Genomic DNA, 16,668 nt, shown 5'->3' with positions numbered 1-16,668 from the left:
GCCGAAGACCTAGGATCCGGCACGAGATGTAAACTTTTCAACGAATATTTCCGAACCGCCATTGCTTTCTCGAAATTGCAAAACGCGATATCGAAAATAATAGCTTACAATAATTCTTATCATACATATTTATATTTTTTCTTTCTTTATTTCTCTCTTATCTACATAAAACTATTGATGCTAAATATGACTGAAATTATTTTATTGATTCTAACAATTGCTATTTATATCACATTATTCATATTCGTGAACACATCACTTATCAACGGTACATATATGAATAAGAAGATATTATTACACATCATAGCTAGAGATAACATTTTACCGTTCCATTGTCCGATCTTAAGATCCTAAATAAATTCAACCGCGAAATCCTCGAAGGAGGCTTCGAAGTTTCCCTCCCATCTCTTCAGAATAAACAGTTCGTCGCAACGTAAACACATCCGACTGCGCCGATGAGTGAAACCGGTTGGCAGGATTTCTGCTTTGAAATTCGTCCTGGCCGCGCGCCAGATAACTCATGCATATTCACGCAACTCGAGCGAACAGCGAGGATGGATGGCGAGAAAAAAGGATAAGGCTAGAAAGAGCGGGAGTGGGAAAGAGGGAGGAGAAGAAATAAAAAGAGGGACGCATCGATGATCAAGATCAGACCGAGTATGAAGCCGAGAGAGACCCGTGATTTCAATTTCAAATGCAAGTCCGTGAATCGCGAGCGCACAAAGGTAGACGGGGGTGGAAACGAAAGTTTCAGCCATTGTGCTCGTACATACGTACGTATGCGCATTTCTATAGGTATCCCTCCGGTATCCTCGAGGGCAGCAAGTTCTCTCGGTCGACTCCTTCGCGATGCTGCGAGTCTAGAAAATGCAATGTGATGCACACGCGATAACGGCGAATTTCCCGTGTAGATTGGGATGATAAGTTTCGGGGCGCGAGGAAAATTGGTTTGCATTTCCATTCGTGGAGTTTACGAGTCGTGTATTATGAAAGTGTTATTTTGAACGTGAGTCGGATTTTGAAGATCTTATTGCATTGCATATACGTTGATTGCATCATTTTATTATGTATAGCCATATTTTTTATTCAAATTCGTCACGTTTCAAAATTTATCTTACGCTGCTTTTAAAATAAATGAAAGAAATTGACATATCGTATATATTTTTTTACAACATACAAAAGAATTGATTAATTCTTTCAAGTAAAACTTATAATATATCTTATTTAAATTTATAGCATTTTGAAGATTTTAAATTGGATATTACAAAACTATAAAAAAGTATGACGTTTTCTATTGTGACGGAAATTCGTGAGCACAAATTCAGTAATTACTGTTCCTTTCTTTGATCATCCAATCATACGTCACGCAAAGAATAACATAAAGAACAACGTTTTATTGCGCAGACGAACTTCGATTAAACGAATTAAAAGCTTGCCTTGTATTGGACACGGTAATTCGTCGTAAACGATTACAAGATAAGCCTCGCCAATTTCGGCAGCAATATAATGGAATCTTTTAAATCGTCGGTTCCTCGTCGAATCGATATACACATACCCACACTATCACCCTTTTCCGCCAATCAGCGCTCGTTAAATTGCAAATTAATGCAGAGACGAAGCCGCCGTCGAAAAAACTGGTGCGCGTGAATTTCATTCAGCATTCATCAAAGTGCTGTCGCCGATTTACAGGCAAGTTTTCGATTACTTTATAATTGGATAATAGCTCTCATAATTGCATAAATCGACAAGATGAAAATTTTAACAAATAAAAGTTAATTGCATCACTAAAACGTTTAATAATAGTAAAGGTGTATGTGTGTGTGTGTGTGTGTGTGTGTGGTGTGTGTGTGTGGTGTGTGTGTGTGTGTGTGTGTGTGTGTGTGTGTGTGTGTGTACATATATATATATATATATATATATATATATATATATATATATATAACATATATCTAATTGTATTAAAAATTTAATGTATATATAAGTATATGTTATTATTCTTTATTCAAATATATTATTATACAATATATAAATACTGAAGATGAATATTATAAAGATAATAATATATTTTATTTAAATAATTTTATTATGAAAAAAATAAATGTAAGATAAATGAATCTATTTTGGAACAGTACTTATTTCGGATTATTTTAATTTTTCTAGTGTTAGATGTGTCGCGTAATATCGGATTTTAAAGTGGACAATATGATATATCTTAATTTTTTATAATAATAATAGTAATAATAATAATAATTGTGTATGCATCTATTCATGTACTTACTAACGCTATTTCATTTATGGTGATTTATGCTATTCTGATAAAAGACTGGATAAAAATATTCTATGGAACAGACATATATATGTATATATATATATATATAAGCGAATATCAAAATAAACTCTTTTTTGAACCTTATTTTAACACTTATAATAATAGAGTCAGTCAATTATTCTTATAGTATTAAGTACACTGTATCATTTTATCGTCCGCTCAATCTAAAATAACATAATTTCGTTTATATTATAATTATATCTAACTAAAAACCTCATCATATATGGCTAGATTCCAGAACGAAGAGTTGGCTGTTCGTAGTTTTTTGCTCGTCTTGTCGTCGCCGTCTGATTCTAGAGGCCACAAATGGCATAAACAAGCTTGGATCATGTTCAATAATGTTTCTGCGTTGAATAAGCCGTACTATAAAGCTCGCCGTGTACCCGACTACTAAAGTAATTGTCAGTCCCATAGGATTATACCATAAGTAAGAAATACGATAGAGATAGAAGTACGACGAACTGTCTGGTTCCACAGTACTGTAAAAAAAAGAGAAATATCATTCCTACTTAAATTCGTGAAAAATGAATTTATGTTATGTTAGTATGTATTATTACAGAGATTAGTTCAATTAAATGAGACCGTTCATTTTTACGCCTTTTCGCGGGCAGCTTTTCAATTTCTTGCATCGTTGAAAATAGAGCCGTCGAGTTTAAGCAAGTTTCGCCGACAAAGAGAAAGCAATAATATATCTAATCCCGCTAATAACGGCGCGTCGAGGATTCCACGGGACAACCGTAATTTCAGTTTATTAACGGTGCAATTAGCGTTATTTACCGCCGTGGGAATGTCGAATAGCGAGCTTATCGTCCATGAGAAAGCGCGGAGCGTGAAAGAAATCGGAAAGTGGCGCTTAACTCGCAGCTAATTACGGCCGCACGAAATACCCCCCTGTTCATAACAAATAACATCGATAATTCAAGAATTTTGTGTAGTCGCGATAAAACAATTTACAGCATGCCAATAATTCATATTTTAATCATCGTGCGAATTGTGCCATATGCTGTCAAATTATCCTTTCTCTCCTATCTATTTCTCCTAGTAAAATAAATGTATATTTGTTCGATTCATAGGTCCACGAGAAGCATGACAAATGACTAACAATTGTAAATAGATGTAACATTTATCCAGTGCATCTGAACGCATAATATTTTAAAATAAATAAATATGAAAGAAGAGAAGTAGATTTAAAAATCTAAATTTTTAATATCCTATTTGTGAAAAAGTACTTTGATGATATTAAATTTGAAGCTTTAAATATTTTTAATTTACATATTGAATTTGAAGCTTTAAATTTAAAAATATTTAACATATAATATTTTATGGCATACTTTTAATATTATTAAAAAAATGAAATTTAATTATTTTTAAAGCTTGGAAAATATTAATTAAACGTTGATTGTATAATTTTACAATGATCTCTGAAAATTGTATTGAGTACCTGTTGAGTTTCATCTGTTTAGCGAGTATCAACGCTGAAGAATTCGCGCAACCTTCTATCAATACAGGTAGCTCCGGGACAGGTGGTTTCGGTTGCCCGAAAGCTGTCCAAAAACAAACAATCAATGCTGTAACCATGCCAATAATTGTTCCTATCTCGTTAGCACTCTCACATAGCATTCCGAGAGTAAAGATACCCAAAATGGGTCCGCCAATAGATCCGTGAATGCTAAAGGCGACAGCAACTATCCTGCCCATTGTTTTTGCCAACAATGCTAAGAACAAGCAAATAACGCCGTTTAAAACGGTAAGAGCCTTGGCTAGGAAGGTGGCTTTTTTATCAGAGAAGTCCATCCCGAACTTTCGATGTAATGGCTTAACGTAATCTTCGAGCGCCACTGCCGCCAACGAATTCATCATAGCAGAGATCGTACTCAAGCTAGCGCTGAAAATGCCAGAAACGATAAGCCCAACCAATCCAGGTGGCAATCTCTGCGCGGTGAAAAACGGCACTATTTTGTCGTAGGTGTTAATCTTTTCGGAGGCCACAGGATCGCAGTCTCTGTAAAATGCATATAGGGCCAATCCGGTGAAACACGTTAAGAAACCCACCAATGTGATGAAAGGACCACACAGCAGCAAGGCACCCGTAGCCACCTTTACGTTTCTATAAAAATGAAGAAATAATCGTTATGAAATATGCTGAATATTCTTGCTAAATATTTTGAATAATTAAAATCTTTAGCGTAAAAGCAAATGCATTTTAATACGTTTATATTGCAAAAATATTAAATACAGACATACTTAACAGTCATTAAACGTTGGACTTGCACTTGATTCACTGCAAGAAAGGATGTATTTATCAATGCTCCGCCGATCATAATGCTCCACCACGTATACTGCACAGTTGGATCTAAACTCACGCTAAAAAAAAAGAGAAAAATTTTACTAATCTTCTTATCAATTTTATTATTTGAGAGAGAATGAGTTTATATCATAATAAATAAATATATCTTGAAATATAGTATTCTGAGAACATAATATCTCTATATATTAATTATTTCACCTGGAGAAATCAAGACGATTTCCCTCGAAAGCAATACTCCAAATACCACTGATTCCTCCATCGATGTCCATGGCAACAATTATGATGATAGTACTGAGAGCAACAATCATAAGTAAGCCTTGGAAAATATCGGTGACCAGTACTGCTTTGATACCACCTATCGTGGAATAGAAGGTACAAATTGTGGCGAGTACCAGGATGCTCATAATACTCGATAATCCTGTGGTGGCCTCGAGAGCTAACGAAGGAGCATACAGCATCACACCGGTCAATAACATCGTCTCGGTAAAATTAGCCGCGCTTACCAATAATCGTACATACAATCCAAATCGTTTCTCCAGATACTAAAAGAAAAAAAAACAGAAATTTGCAAAAGTAACTATTTTGTTTTTTGTTTTTTTAATATAAATAAAAGCACAAAAATTGCATGTGTTTTAATTATTTACATAGTAGTATTTATTTAAAGTACAAAAAACCATTTCGCAATTTGATTCAAGTGTTCAAAAAAATTTTCGATTAATTTGTGTTTGTAAATAAATTTTATATTTTTCATTTTGCTATGTCACAAAATTTGACAAAATTTTATGTGTTCGATATATATATATATATATATATATATATATATATATATATATATATATTATACAAGTTTGGGCGATATGACATAATATATAATAGTCAAAACTAATAATCAGAGCGATTATTTAACAACAATTACCTCGTAGATGCTTACAACCTTTATCTCGAAGAAGACTGGTAAATAGCAGAAGGCTATGATCGGCACGATGAAAATGCCGCTGCAATACATTAATGAGACGAACATGCCGCGGATGTAAGTTTCTCCACTCATTCCGAGCATGCTAATCGCCGATATATGGGAGGCCATCATGGCAATTGAGAGAGGAACAACTCCCATCGAATTGTTCGCGCTAAAGTATTCCTATCAATTGTAATTATGCGATTAAAATTCGTATACAAGAGATCCTTTATTTCTAATACATTTCTACAAAATCTTTCTGTGTCATTACCGCGAGTATAATTAATTAACATTTGATATTATTTTAAGAAAAGATTTCTAAGAAAAGATTTTTGAATCATTGATAATATCATTCAATTAATTACCAAAAGGCTAAAACACAATATATGTTTAACCTTCTAAAATATTTACGTTATTTTTAATTAAACATTTTTAATTAATTAAAACAGCATCTTAAATAAATTTTTAATAAAATTATGAAAGGTGTGTTTGGTTATTTAAAAAAAAACATAACAGTTGACAATATACTGAACACTTTGTTTCTTAAGAATAGAAGAAAAATAGAATAATATAATATGCAATTTTATAATTACAATATAAATTTCGTAAAATAATCTATTTTCTCGATATTTATGTGTTATCGATTAAATTTGAATTAATGTGTTAAATTATAGTACAATGTTAGTGAATTGAGAATTTGGAAATAAATTTCGCCAGAATTTAATTTATTAGAAATTACAGTTACCTTTACGTAAATGATAATATTTATCGCGAAATGATATCAATTACATAATATGATTTACGAATTAGCGAGATCGCTTCAGTTAAAGCCGAATCGATTCACCATGTAAAAGTTTATTTTTTAGAAACTGACCGCTGCCGTACGTTGTCGACCACCGCTGAATCGATAGTAAATCCCTATGATGACGGAAGTTAACATGATTGCGCTAATCACGAGATAATCCTGCCATTGCAATCTGTGGGTCTCGCCCTCGATAATTGATGTCTATAAGCAAATTCCTCTTTATTATGATTTATTGGAAATTGGTGGTAGAAATTTTAGATAGAATTTTCAAATAATTTAGTATTAAAACATATTTAGTCATAGTACACTGATATAATTTATAAAACTGAAATATGTGACGTTAAATTATTTTCTTAAATGTTTCAAAATTTATAAAGCAATAATAATATAATGACTGTTTATTATTAGATTATTTGTATTAGATTATTTATACATAATCCAATGCCTATATATTATATATTATATATATATATATATATATATTAGTACTTACGTTCATTTTATAAAATTTACACCTACACTCTTCACTTGAAAGGCAAAAAATTTAACTTCAATTTTAATCCAATAAATAAATTAAATTTTGGCAAAAATTTTTTAATATATAAAAAATTTAAATCATTTTTGTACACTTTTGAAAACACAGAAAACGAAGATCCATGCACGATTGTTCGACAAGCTTCCACTAACGAATATATCCATTCCATCGACATGCAAAACACAGGAAAAGAAACACTATATTACGTAAAGAATTGCTCGGCATTTTTAGTTCTACAACACGCGATGAAATTTTCATCAGTAAATTATATATAATAATATACTATTTAATACTAATGAATAGTTAAAAGAAAAATTTATCTACGTAAATATCGCAAATCTTAGCAGAGATAAATTTACAATAAGAATTATTTAAAAGTATTCATACATATATTATAAATATTGATATTATATAATAAATATTTATATAATAATAATATTGATATTACATAATATTGATATTATATAATACAAAAAAGAAATTATTTTTTGATATTTAAAATTTTTAATAAATTTGGATCAGCAATTTTTTTATAAATATTAAACAATGATAAGCGGCTATAATATGACTAAAGTATATAGATATATCAGTTAAAGTACATTAGACTTGAGGGAAGATTAGATTGCGATTATCGGATAAGGCTTAGCTTTAATTTAATATGAGCGTTCGAAATGATTATCTTTACACGTCAATCGTTCCAAAGGATCGATTCATTTAACGGCAATGAAAATAAAAAGTATAACAAATAAAGATTATTCTAAAGATGTATTGATATTAACACATTAATTAAATAATAAATATATAATTACATAATTTTAAAATTGTCTTTATTATTATTATTATATTGCGCAGTATTTATATTTCTAACATTAGTATTTTCACACATTAATCTTAGTCATTCATTCAGATTCTTGCATAGATTAATAACAGGTTTTCCACATACATCTTTTGAACTTGAAAGGTAATAAATTTTAGTTGATTGTAAAAATAAGGAAACAAAAAATAGCATATAATGATATTATGATAATATAAGAAATAATAGAAAAATAATAAACAAGTGAAGACACAAAAATAGCAATCGAGATGTTTTTTATTATTGGATAATAATTATCTGTAGAGTAATGATTTTCAACTGTAATTTCAATATTTTCTGATATAAAGAAACATTAAAGTAATTTCTATTGTGTTATTATTCCAAAAAGAAACAATCAGTATTATAAAAAATAATATTGAAGCGATTTTGCTCAAAAATTTTAGAAATTCAATGTATGATTAAATAATTAAATGTGTTCTATTCTTAAATAATTAAATGTCTTCATAAAAATATCTATGCTAGAAACAAATGATTAAATTTGTTAATACGCTAAAGTCTCTCTTTCAATGTTATACGTTGCAGATTCTGTTTTTAATTAAAATTGATTTATTTAAAACGCGAGAGAAAAAGGAAAAAAGAACTTCTTTCAGAAGTTTTAACAGAAAAGAAACATAACAGGTCTATTATCTTGTCATATGTATATTTTAACACGTTTTTGCCTGAATATTCTACTTCTTCTGATATAACTAGTTGATGTGCCACAATAAAGGTTAATGACGACCCCGTTTAATGGCGACTAATTTCCGACATTGTTACTGGTCCGTCGACCGCGTTGTTTTACGCGAATAGCATTGCCAATGAAAGAGAGAGAAGAATCAAAGAGGAACGGAAAGAGAAAGAGAAAGAGAGAGAGAGAGAGAGAGGCCAGAGAGAATGGGGGAGAAAAAGAGGAACTCGTAAGTGGTGAATTCCCGTCATTAAGTCGTTAGCCGGACGACAGCAGACTAACTGTCGACTAACTGACTGCTGAACTTGATCGACCAATCATTGACCCCCACGGTCAATCGAAATTTACTGTGTGTTAACCACTTTCGTTCCACATAATTCGTCGATATTATCCGGATGCGTAGGCTGCTTTTGGTAATTTGACGAGGGAAAATATATATATATCGGTCGTGAAGCAGCTGTATGCTTCAATTTGCAGATAATGCGGAAGTTAATATAAATTTTAGTCAAAGCAATGTTTTCCCGATTATAATCTTTAATAATCTTTTTGTTTTATAATTACAGATATTTACAAAGAAATATCTTATTTTCGCAATACATAAGAAATCCCATTAGATATCATTTTCTTAAATAAGATTAATTTTACATAATAAAAAGTAAATCTTGATTTAATATTATTTAATAAAAATGTAGTTGTTTATATCTTGTCTCTTTTATTATACAAATAAATAATCGTAATGCAATAATTAATCGAGCTCGTTATACACATATACGTATGTAATTTTGAGTTCTCTAAAGCATTTGATATCCTTTTCAACATTCGCCATGTTATAGGTAGATATTAACATCACCATTTCAATGAAGGTATTAATTAATCTAACGCACTAGCATGCGAAGCTTCACAATATTCTGCAGTCTATGCAAGAGAGACTGCATAAAGCCAGAATTTCTCTTTCAATGAGCACAAAAGCAAAATACTTTTAATCGATATTAAATAAATCCAATAATACTGTAGGAATTTACTTTTAATTTTCGACAAACTGAAATAAATTGAGTTTCGGTATTTCTCCTGCATTCGCGAAACAGAAAATTCTTGTACACGAGCACGTTATTTTTTAATTAAGCTTACACCATTATAAACATTTATATTATAAATATTATTGTCATTATGTACTATATACATGTAATAAATATCATTTACTACAGTTACTGGCATAGATATCGGAAATAATTATTACATGATTCATGCGATAATGGTCGATCTGATAATGATTGCGTGCGAACGGGCTAATCCCCCCATAATTAATTAATAACGAGGTGACTGTCTCATAATTGTGGTATTTGAGTCAATTCGTGCATGATGCTACGCTCCGTCTCCGATTTCATACTTTTAATTAATCCAATGTATTCAATAGAGAGAAAATATAACATTTAATTTGAAATCAAGAGTTAATTACAAATATCGCTATCCATTATATTTATATCGAATGTGTATATATAATAAATATATAAAATATATTTTTTGGATATGATAAAATGTAAAATAAATTTTTGATGATATATAATTGTCGTTAAAAATAATTTTCAAATCGCAAGATCTTTTCCTTGTCGAGAAATTCGCTGAGACAAGACGCTATATCTTTCATTTGTTATGACAGTTGACATAATTAGACTTACCGTGCCGTAAAGTGCAAATTGTGATTCAGAATCACGTGATCTTACTTGCAATATCTTTTTCATCTCTGTCTACCAACGAAGCGTTTCTGCTTACATACGACTGCTTATTCAATCATCTGTGCTCATCAAGTGTCAAATTACTGCTAGCCATTCTTGAATTTAATCTTTACATATCTTTTTGAATCATGCAAATTGCAAATTTTAAAAAACTTATTATCGTCACGTTTTGAATTGTTTCTTATATAAATATTTATATCTTATCGCATTTAAGGATCCATTTCATTTATTAAATATCAATGCGTTAGAAAAAATAATTTATAAATTCTTTCTCTTAAATCTTCGATAAATTAATGCGCATAATATCACACAAACGCATATCTATCTGATTCAGAGAATACAAGCTATTTTCCTGAAAATGGTTTCAAAGAGAATTGCGAAAGTATCTAATGACTCGTGTTAAAAACGCGTGTTTTGACTTACGTAAAAAGATGTTGAATTATAACTTAGTTTCTCACGCATGCATAAAATGCATGCAGCCATGATATTGTATTCATTTTGCTAAGGTTGTGAAATGGTCTTATGCGATCAAATCGCTTTCAGAATACTTTGAGTGATACTGTAGTGATATTCTTTATCAAATGAAAAAAAAATAGAAATTATGTATATATAAATATTCTATATATAAATATTTTATACATTATATTTTTTAACATATGAGAATTTATTTTCAATGATATCTCAGTGCTGTTATCTTTCTCTAATATGCGTGATATATTTGTAAATAATATTAAATCGCATCTCAAGATTAAAAAAATGAACCGTTATACTTTTCTCATATTAATGTAATATGGCTGGGAAAATATCGTAAATTAAACCGCCCTAAAAATATTAAAAGCAATCATTATTCTTCATCAAGTCGCGTAAGTGTCAATTGATTTCCTCTATAATAGTTCGTCATAATTTAAAGATGCGGGTATCGCTATGAATTCTAGGACTGACAAAAAATTTATGGTATTTTTCAATGCGGCATATTGCACGTTATCAAAGCTGCCTATTAAATTAATTTAAAAAATTGTGTGTTTTCCCAGTAGAAACAAAGAAATTACTTCGCAAGATCGTCTTTACTAAGCAACGCACGTGTCATCGAGCAGCAATTTGTGGTGGAAAGTGAAATATGACAAAACCGCATATTAAAATACCTGCACGCATCGCGACTCTAGTTAAAACGACTAACGAAGTGTGACAATTTTTCGATAGTTTGTGCCGGAATGCGCCAATCTATCTCGACGCATAATTTAGTGAATATTCGAATTTGATAAATCGCTTACGCAAATCTGCATGTTATACACTTTGATGTTCTTTGATAACTTTAAATTAACCGACATCGTTAATACTATATTAAAATCAGTAAAATTATTAATTTTTGGAACTAAGGAAGAGGTGCAAATTATTAATAAAATATTCTCGTATTCTTAGATGTATCTTTTATATACGATATGTGTTATTTAACTTCATATTTTAATAATAGTGTCAATTCAATTAATGACTACAAAAATGATTAAACTGAATTTTATTATTATAAAATATTATTACATATATACATATACAGATTGCCACATTAAAAATATAATGAAAGATATACTATGTGCATGCAGTTTTTAATACATAGTATTCAAAAAGATCAAAATGATATATGAGACACTTGAATATGTCTTTACCGCAGTTATGCGTATTGCGACAGGAAATATTCAAATTTGCAGTGCACCTGCACATACATATATGTATACAGTTTCCGACAACTACACCATCGTCACGCAACAATCACAACGTAAGTTACGTCAAACGACATTCCCGGCATATTCTTTCTGTTGCAATTTCGATGCTGTGTTCGATACGTCGACCGACAATCACTCGTGATCAAGGCCGTACGGGTGCGGTCATTAATTGTATTAAATTACACCTAGGTTGTGAAAGAAAAAGCGAAGCAAAGTACATAGTAACAATGATCGATTGTGTCAATAAATCATTGAACAATGCCGACAATGTGTTACGTTTGTTAATAGATCTTAATGTGGAAGCCATTGACAATTTTATTGCTTTAATTAAAAATAAAATTATAATTTTTTAAATATTCTTAAATTATTATTATAAAAAAATGATGAATGAACTTGATAATTTTTTTATTTGTAATAATTCCAAAATTTTCGATCTTTTTGTACAAAGTCTATTTTCTTGTTACATCCGCATATAAGTGCCTTTCAGTATAGTTTACTTATATCTACAATCTTGTATGAGTCTTAGTCAGTAACAAAGCAGAGGGTCCAACGATAAAAAGCTTATGATAGATTGTAAAGCATGAAACGTCTCGGAAAACAAATTGCCATCAGGTGATCGACTGATAGAGCATCAATTCTCTTGCAAATTCTCTGAGCGATTACATATTTTCTAGACACGCCTCGTTATACATCACTTTATCGTTGCATCATGAACTCGAAGTACTCAATGACTTGACGATCAAGTTATTATATCTGCGGCACAAAATAGAATAGATAGACTTTTTATACTCTCTCTTAACGCGATATTATTAGTCCCGCATCCTCATTCTGCCAAGATCAAATATCAAAATTATTTTTATTCATAATATTATTTGTATATCACATTCGAAATAATATATTGATAAAAGAAATACGATTTTTTTATTGCATGGAATTATATATATATATATATATATATATATATATATTTTTTTTTTTTTCTTTTTTTTTAAATTAACATTTTATTCTTGATATTATGCAGGAATTGTGTGAGAGATTAAATCTTGCGAATATACCAGAATTCCGTATCAATTTGCAATCGTGATATATTCAGAATGTAAAGGAAATTTATCGTCCTTTGAACGTCGCCGTTAAACTTTATAGTTGCGGGTTAATTTCTTTGCGTATCCTTTTTATCGTCCATGCGGATGTTTTATCCTTGCGCCAAGATCGATAATGCGGCATCGCGAGACTCGAAGTTGCCCTTGTTTTCTTGGCGACATGCGACTAGTCTGACGACTGATGGTCTTACGTTTTCTGTGTCTGAAGTCTCTTACAAGCTAATTATCTACGACCTCATGCTGACTCGTAATACGCCGTGTTTGAGAGTCACGTGGCGTTGATAATGACGGGAAACGTGCCGGCACAAGAGAAATGCGGCTTTTAAACGGTTCTCGATGGCATCGCGTGACTTTTGACGGCAATCTTCCATTCGACCAATTGCTGTTTTCCAGAAGATGTCGAAAATGATATTTCTCTCGATAACGTGTCATTAAAAAAATTCCCACGCGAGAGTTTTAAGAATGTGATCGATCGCAACCACAGCGTGATAGCTCAATCAATGGAAGAAAAGTCATTTTGATGACATAATATGATAAATAAATATTACAATAATGTAAATTCGGTTTAAATAATAATTAAATCCAGTTATTTTATGTATCAAACATATCTTTTCTCTTCGCATATATATATATATATATATATATATATATATATAAATATATATATATTATATATTTTCACTGAATTATATAATACATTCAGTAATAAAGATTCGTTGTTATTGTGGACAAATCATGTAATGCGTTTTATTTAGTAGTTCAATCGGCTAATGGCTGGACAAATCGTGCTTTCAAAAATATCTCTCTTTACTAGATAGAAAACAGTTTGAATTTTGAACGTGCATTTGACAGCACAGTTAGCGCAATGAAAACGGGCGACCTCGAATCCACCCGCGCAACAGGGCCGATGACGACACTGGCGATAACCATATCTCCTTAATGGATCGTTTTAACAAGTCAAATTACGTGTCTGTCGCTTGCTGTTGATGTTACTTCTAAAAATGTATAGAGGGTATGTCGTTCTGCCAATCGATATTGACTGACAGAATGATTTACAAGCTGTTCGATGCACTACCGATTTATCGATGATATATCGTGAAACATGAGCTACTGTTGTGTTTATTTCCGCAATATACTATTTGCAGAAACTCTAAAAATTTAATATTTTTTTAAGTCATATGTCATAAATGTCAATCACATTATCATAGTTCTATTGTCTCGACATTGAGACATATTTGCTGACTTTCTCTCTCCTTTAGATAAGATATTTATTAATCTGCTGTTTAAAATAGTAATTATATATTAAAGATAATAAATTATAAAACAAAAAAGTTTGTAAGAATAGCGTAAAAAATTAATTATTTTTTATTATATTATATTTATATTATTTAACCAATTCACATAATAATTAATATTTTGTTTATATTGTTGAGACGTTATTTACATTGTTGTTATATCGTTAGATGAAATTAAACTATTATAGTATCTAATATAGGAGGAAATCGAAAATTATATCATGTCCAGATAAGAAAAATTCAATTATTCACATGTAAAAAGATAATAACCTTTAACGTTTATTGCCGGATATTGCATGATGGGTCTGAGATGAGTCTTAAAGTCTCAACGAAGAATGACAATTTATCCTTGAACTTTAATATATTCTTCAAATAAGTTTGTATGCTTTGAGCTTCATTTAGCGTTGGCCTACTTTTCATCTGTATCAATTAACGTTATTAACGCGTTCCGATTGTCAGTTGAATAGTTACGAGGTCAGAATAGCTGTATTAATGTAACCGTTGGGAAAAAACATTTCATGGAGAATTCTGTTGTTTCGTTAACAATATAATTAATCATGCTTTATCCTTTCAAAGATTAAAATTATTATTGTATAATATACATTGGAATAAATATGAATTATAAATATACCCGGAATATATTAAAAATACTATAGTTTGATGAGGTGTTAAGTAACATAAACTTTGATTTTTGTATTTAAAAAAAATATTCAATATATATCAAGTACGTTATTATTAATTATGTTAAAGATTTATGTATTAATATTTCAAATATTTACTAATATGTATTAATATTTTTAAAAAATACATGAAAAAAAATACGTAATATGTATTTATATATTAATATTTTAATAAAAAGCCGGAAAATATAATTTATTTATTGTTGCACGAATTTTATTATATTATATGTAATTATAATTAACTTCATTAAACGACATCGGCGCTTATGTAACAATAGATCATTTTAATTTCTATACGCTTCGATTAGCAGCATGTCGGAAGTAATCGTTTTATATCACGTTCCCATGCGAATAATCCGCAATGATTTGCGAGATAAAAGACGTTATAGTACTCTCGGTGAGGGCGACAGGACGTCGCATATAGGACACTGAAATTACGCAGAACACAAGCATTATGGCATTGCGTAAACGGCGACTAACACGATGTAGGAAGACACGTACGGCTAACTTGCAATCGTGATGCATAGTGATTCGTGTTTGAATTGTCAGCTATAAATCCTATGGAGATCTCTAATTGGGACCAAAGGTACATAGGTTTAGGACGATATAGATCTAGGAAGATGTTTGTAGCCGTTAATGCTACGTCAGATCTAAAGCTGAGCTTATGAAAAAGTCTGGTTTGAATTAATCTTGATGCGATCAGTAACAAGAATGGTAGTTGTAGAAAATCTTAAATAACCATTTTGATCATTGTCAAATAAAATTTCGAAGAAAGATATAATTTTAAAGAATATAAAAAACAGATTTTCGTGATTTTTTCTCTTTCGAAATTCCTGTACTTTAACATTACGTAATCTAGAAATTAGTGTAGTTTTCTTAGAGGGAAAATTCCTTTCCAACCTACGTTTAAATGCGTAAATTATTAATTTATTATTCGATTTAATTATAAAATTATTATTGAAAACAATAAATTAATTATATATTAACAATTACACTATATATTTAATTATGATATCATTTTGTTATTTTTTTAGACTCATGCTATATAAAATCATATTCATATAAAATTGAAAAATAACTGCAATTTTGCATACGGTATGTACGATTCACTAACGAATGCATGATACGTAGCTTTGCCGAAGAATTATTGATATGTCTTCGATAGCCACGTGTTCACGTACGGGAGTGATCACGTACTTAGATACGTGTACGTGAAAATTTTCTTCAATGAAGTGAAACTAGTAGAAAGATGTAATGATGTTTTTATCAATTTAAGGATTGCGTGACAGACTTGATTATATATCTCGATAGTATATTCTTATGATCTCTTATGTAATATTGCAAGATAATCTACAATAAATAATTGAATGCAATTTGTATATTATTATATTACTAATCGATTTCTGAACACTATATTCTTAGAGATCAAACAGTTAGAAATCTATAAATAATGCTGTTGTAAATGTTTTTTTAATGTCACGCAAGATCTTCGGAGCATTTAATCTTTCTTTAAGCTTGTTTACATAGTCCAATAGTCTCTCTCTTCACAATATAACAATTTTTTCAAATTTTATTTCTTGCGGATTGGTGCATTTCAAATTAGAGTAGAGATATAAAGATCTATGTTTCTGCAAAAATTGTTGAAAATTCCCTATCATATTTTAACAAA

At 30.4% G+C, this 16,668-nt stretch overlaps 2 protein-coding genes across 6 annotated transcripts in view; one reads left to right on the top strand and one right to left on the bottom strand.

The window, feature by feature from the left end:
* The window catches only part of LOC105255590 (tensin-1), a 162,931-nt gene that overhangs the window by 24,939 nt on the left and 121,324 nt on the right, over positions 1–16,668 (top strand). The gene's annotated exons all lie outside the window — the stretch shown is intronic.
* Positions 2,386–6,963, bottom strand: LOC105255591 (putative sodium-dependent multivitamin transporter). The gene is made up of 7 exons (XM_025412960.1): positions 6,891–6,963; positions 6,467–6,598; positions 5,554–5,775; positions 4,836–5,179; positions 4,574–4,693; positions 3,771–4,436; positions 2,386–2,808 (listed from the first exon to the last, which is right to left on the bottom strand). Exons 1-7 carry the CDS (start codon positions 6,894–6,896, stop codon positions 2,547–2,549), a joined length of 1,752 nt encoding a protein of 583 aa, XP_025268745.1. The 5' UTR covers positions 6,897–6,963; the 3' UTR covers positions 2,386–2,546.

Source organism: Camponotus floridanus, unplaced genomic scaffold (genome assembly GCF_003227725.1).
Source record: "Camponotus floridanus strain SB8 unplaced genomic scaffold, Cflo_v7.5 scaffold11, whole genome shotgun sequence".
Lineage (NCBI taxonomy): Eukaryota > Metazoa > Arthropoda > Insecta > Hymenoptera > Formicidae > Camponotus > Camponotus floridanus.
This window is presented reverse-complemented; position numbering and strand designations above follow the sequence as displayed.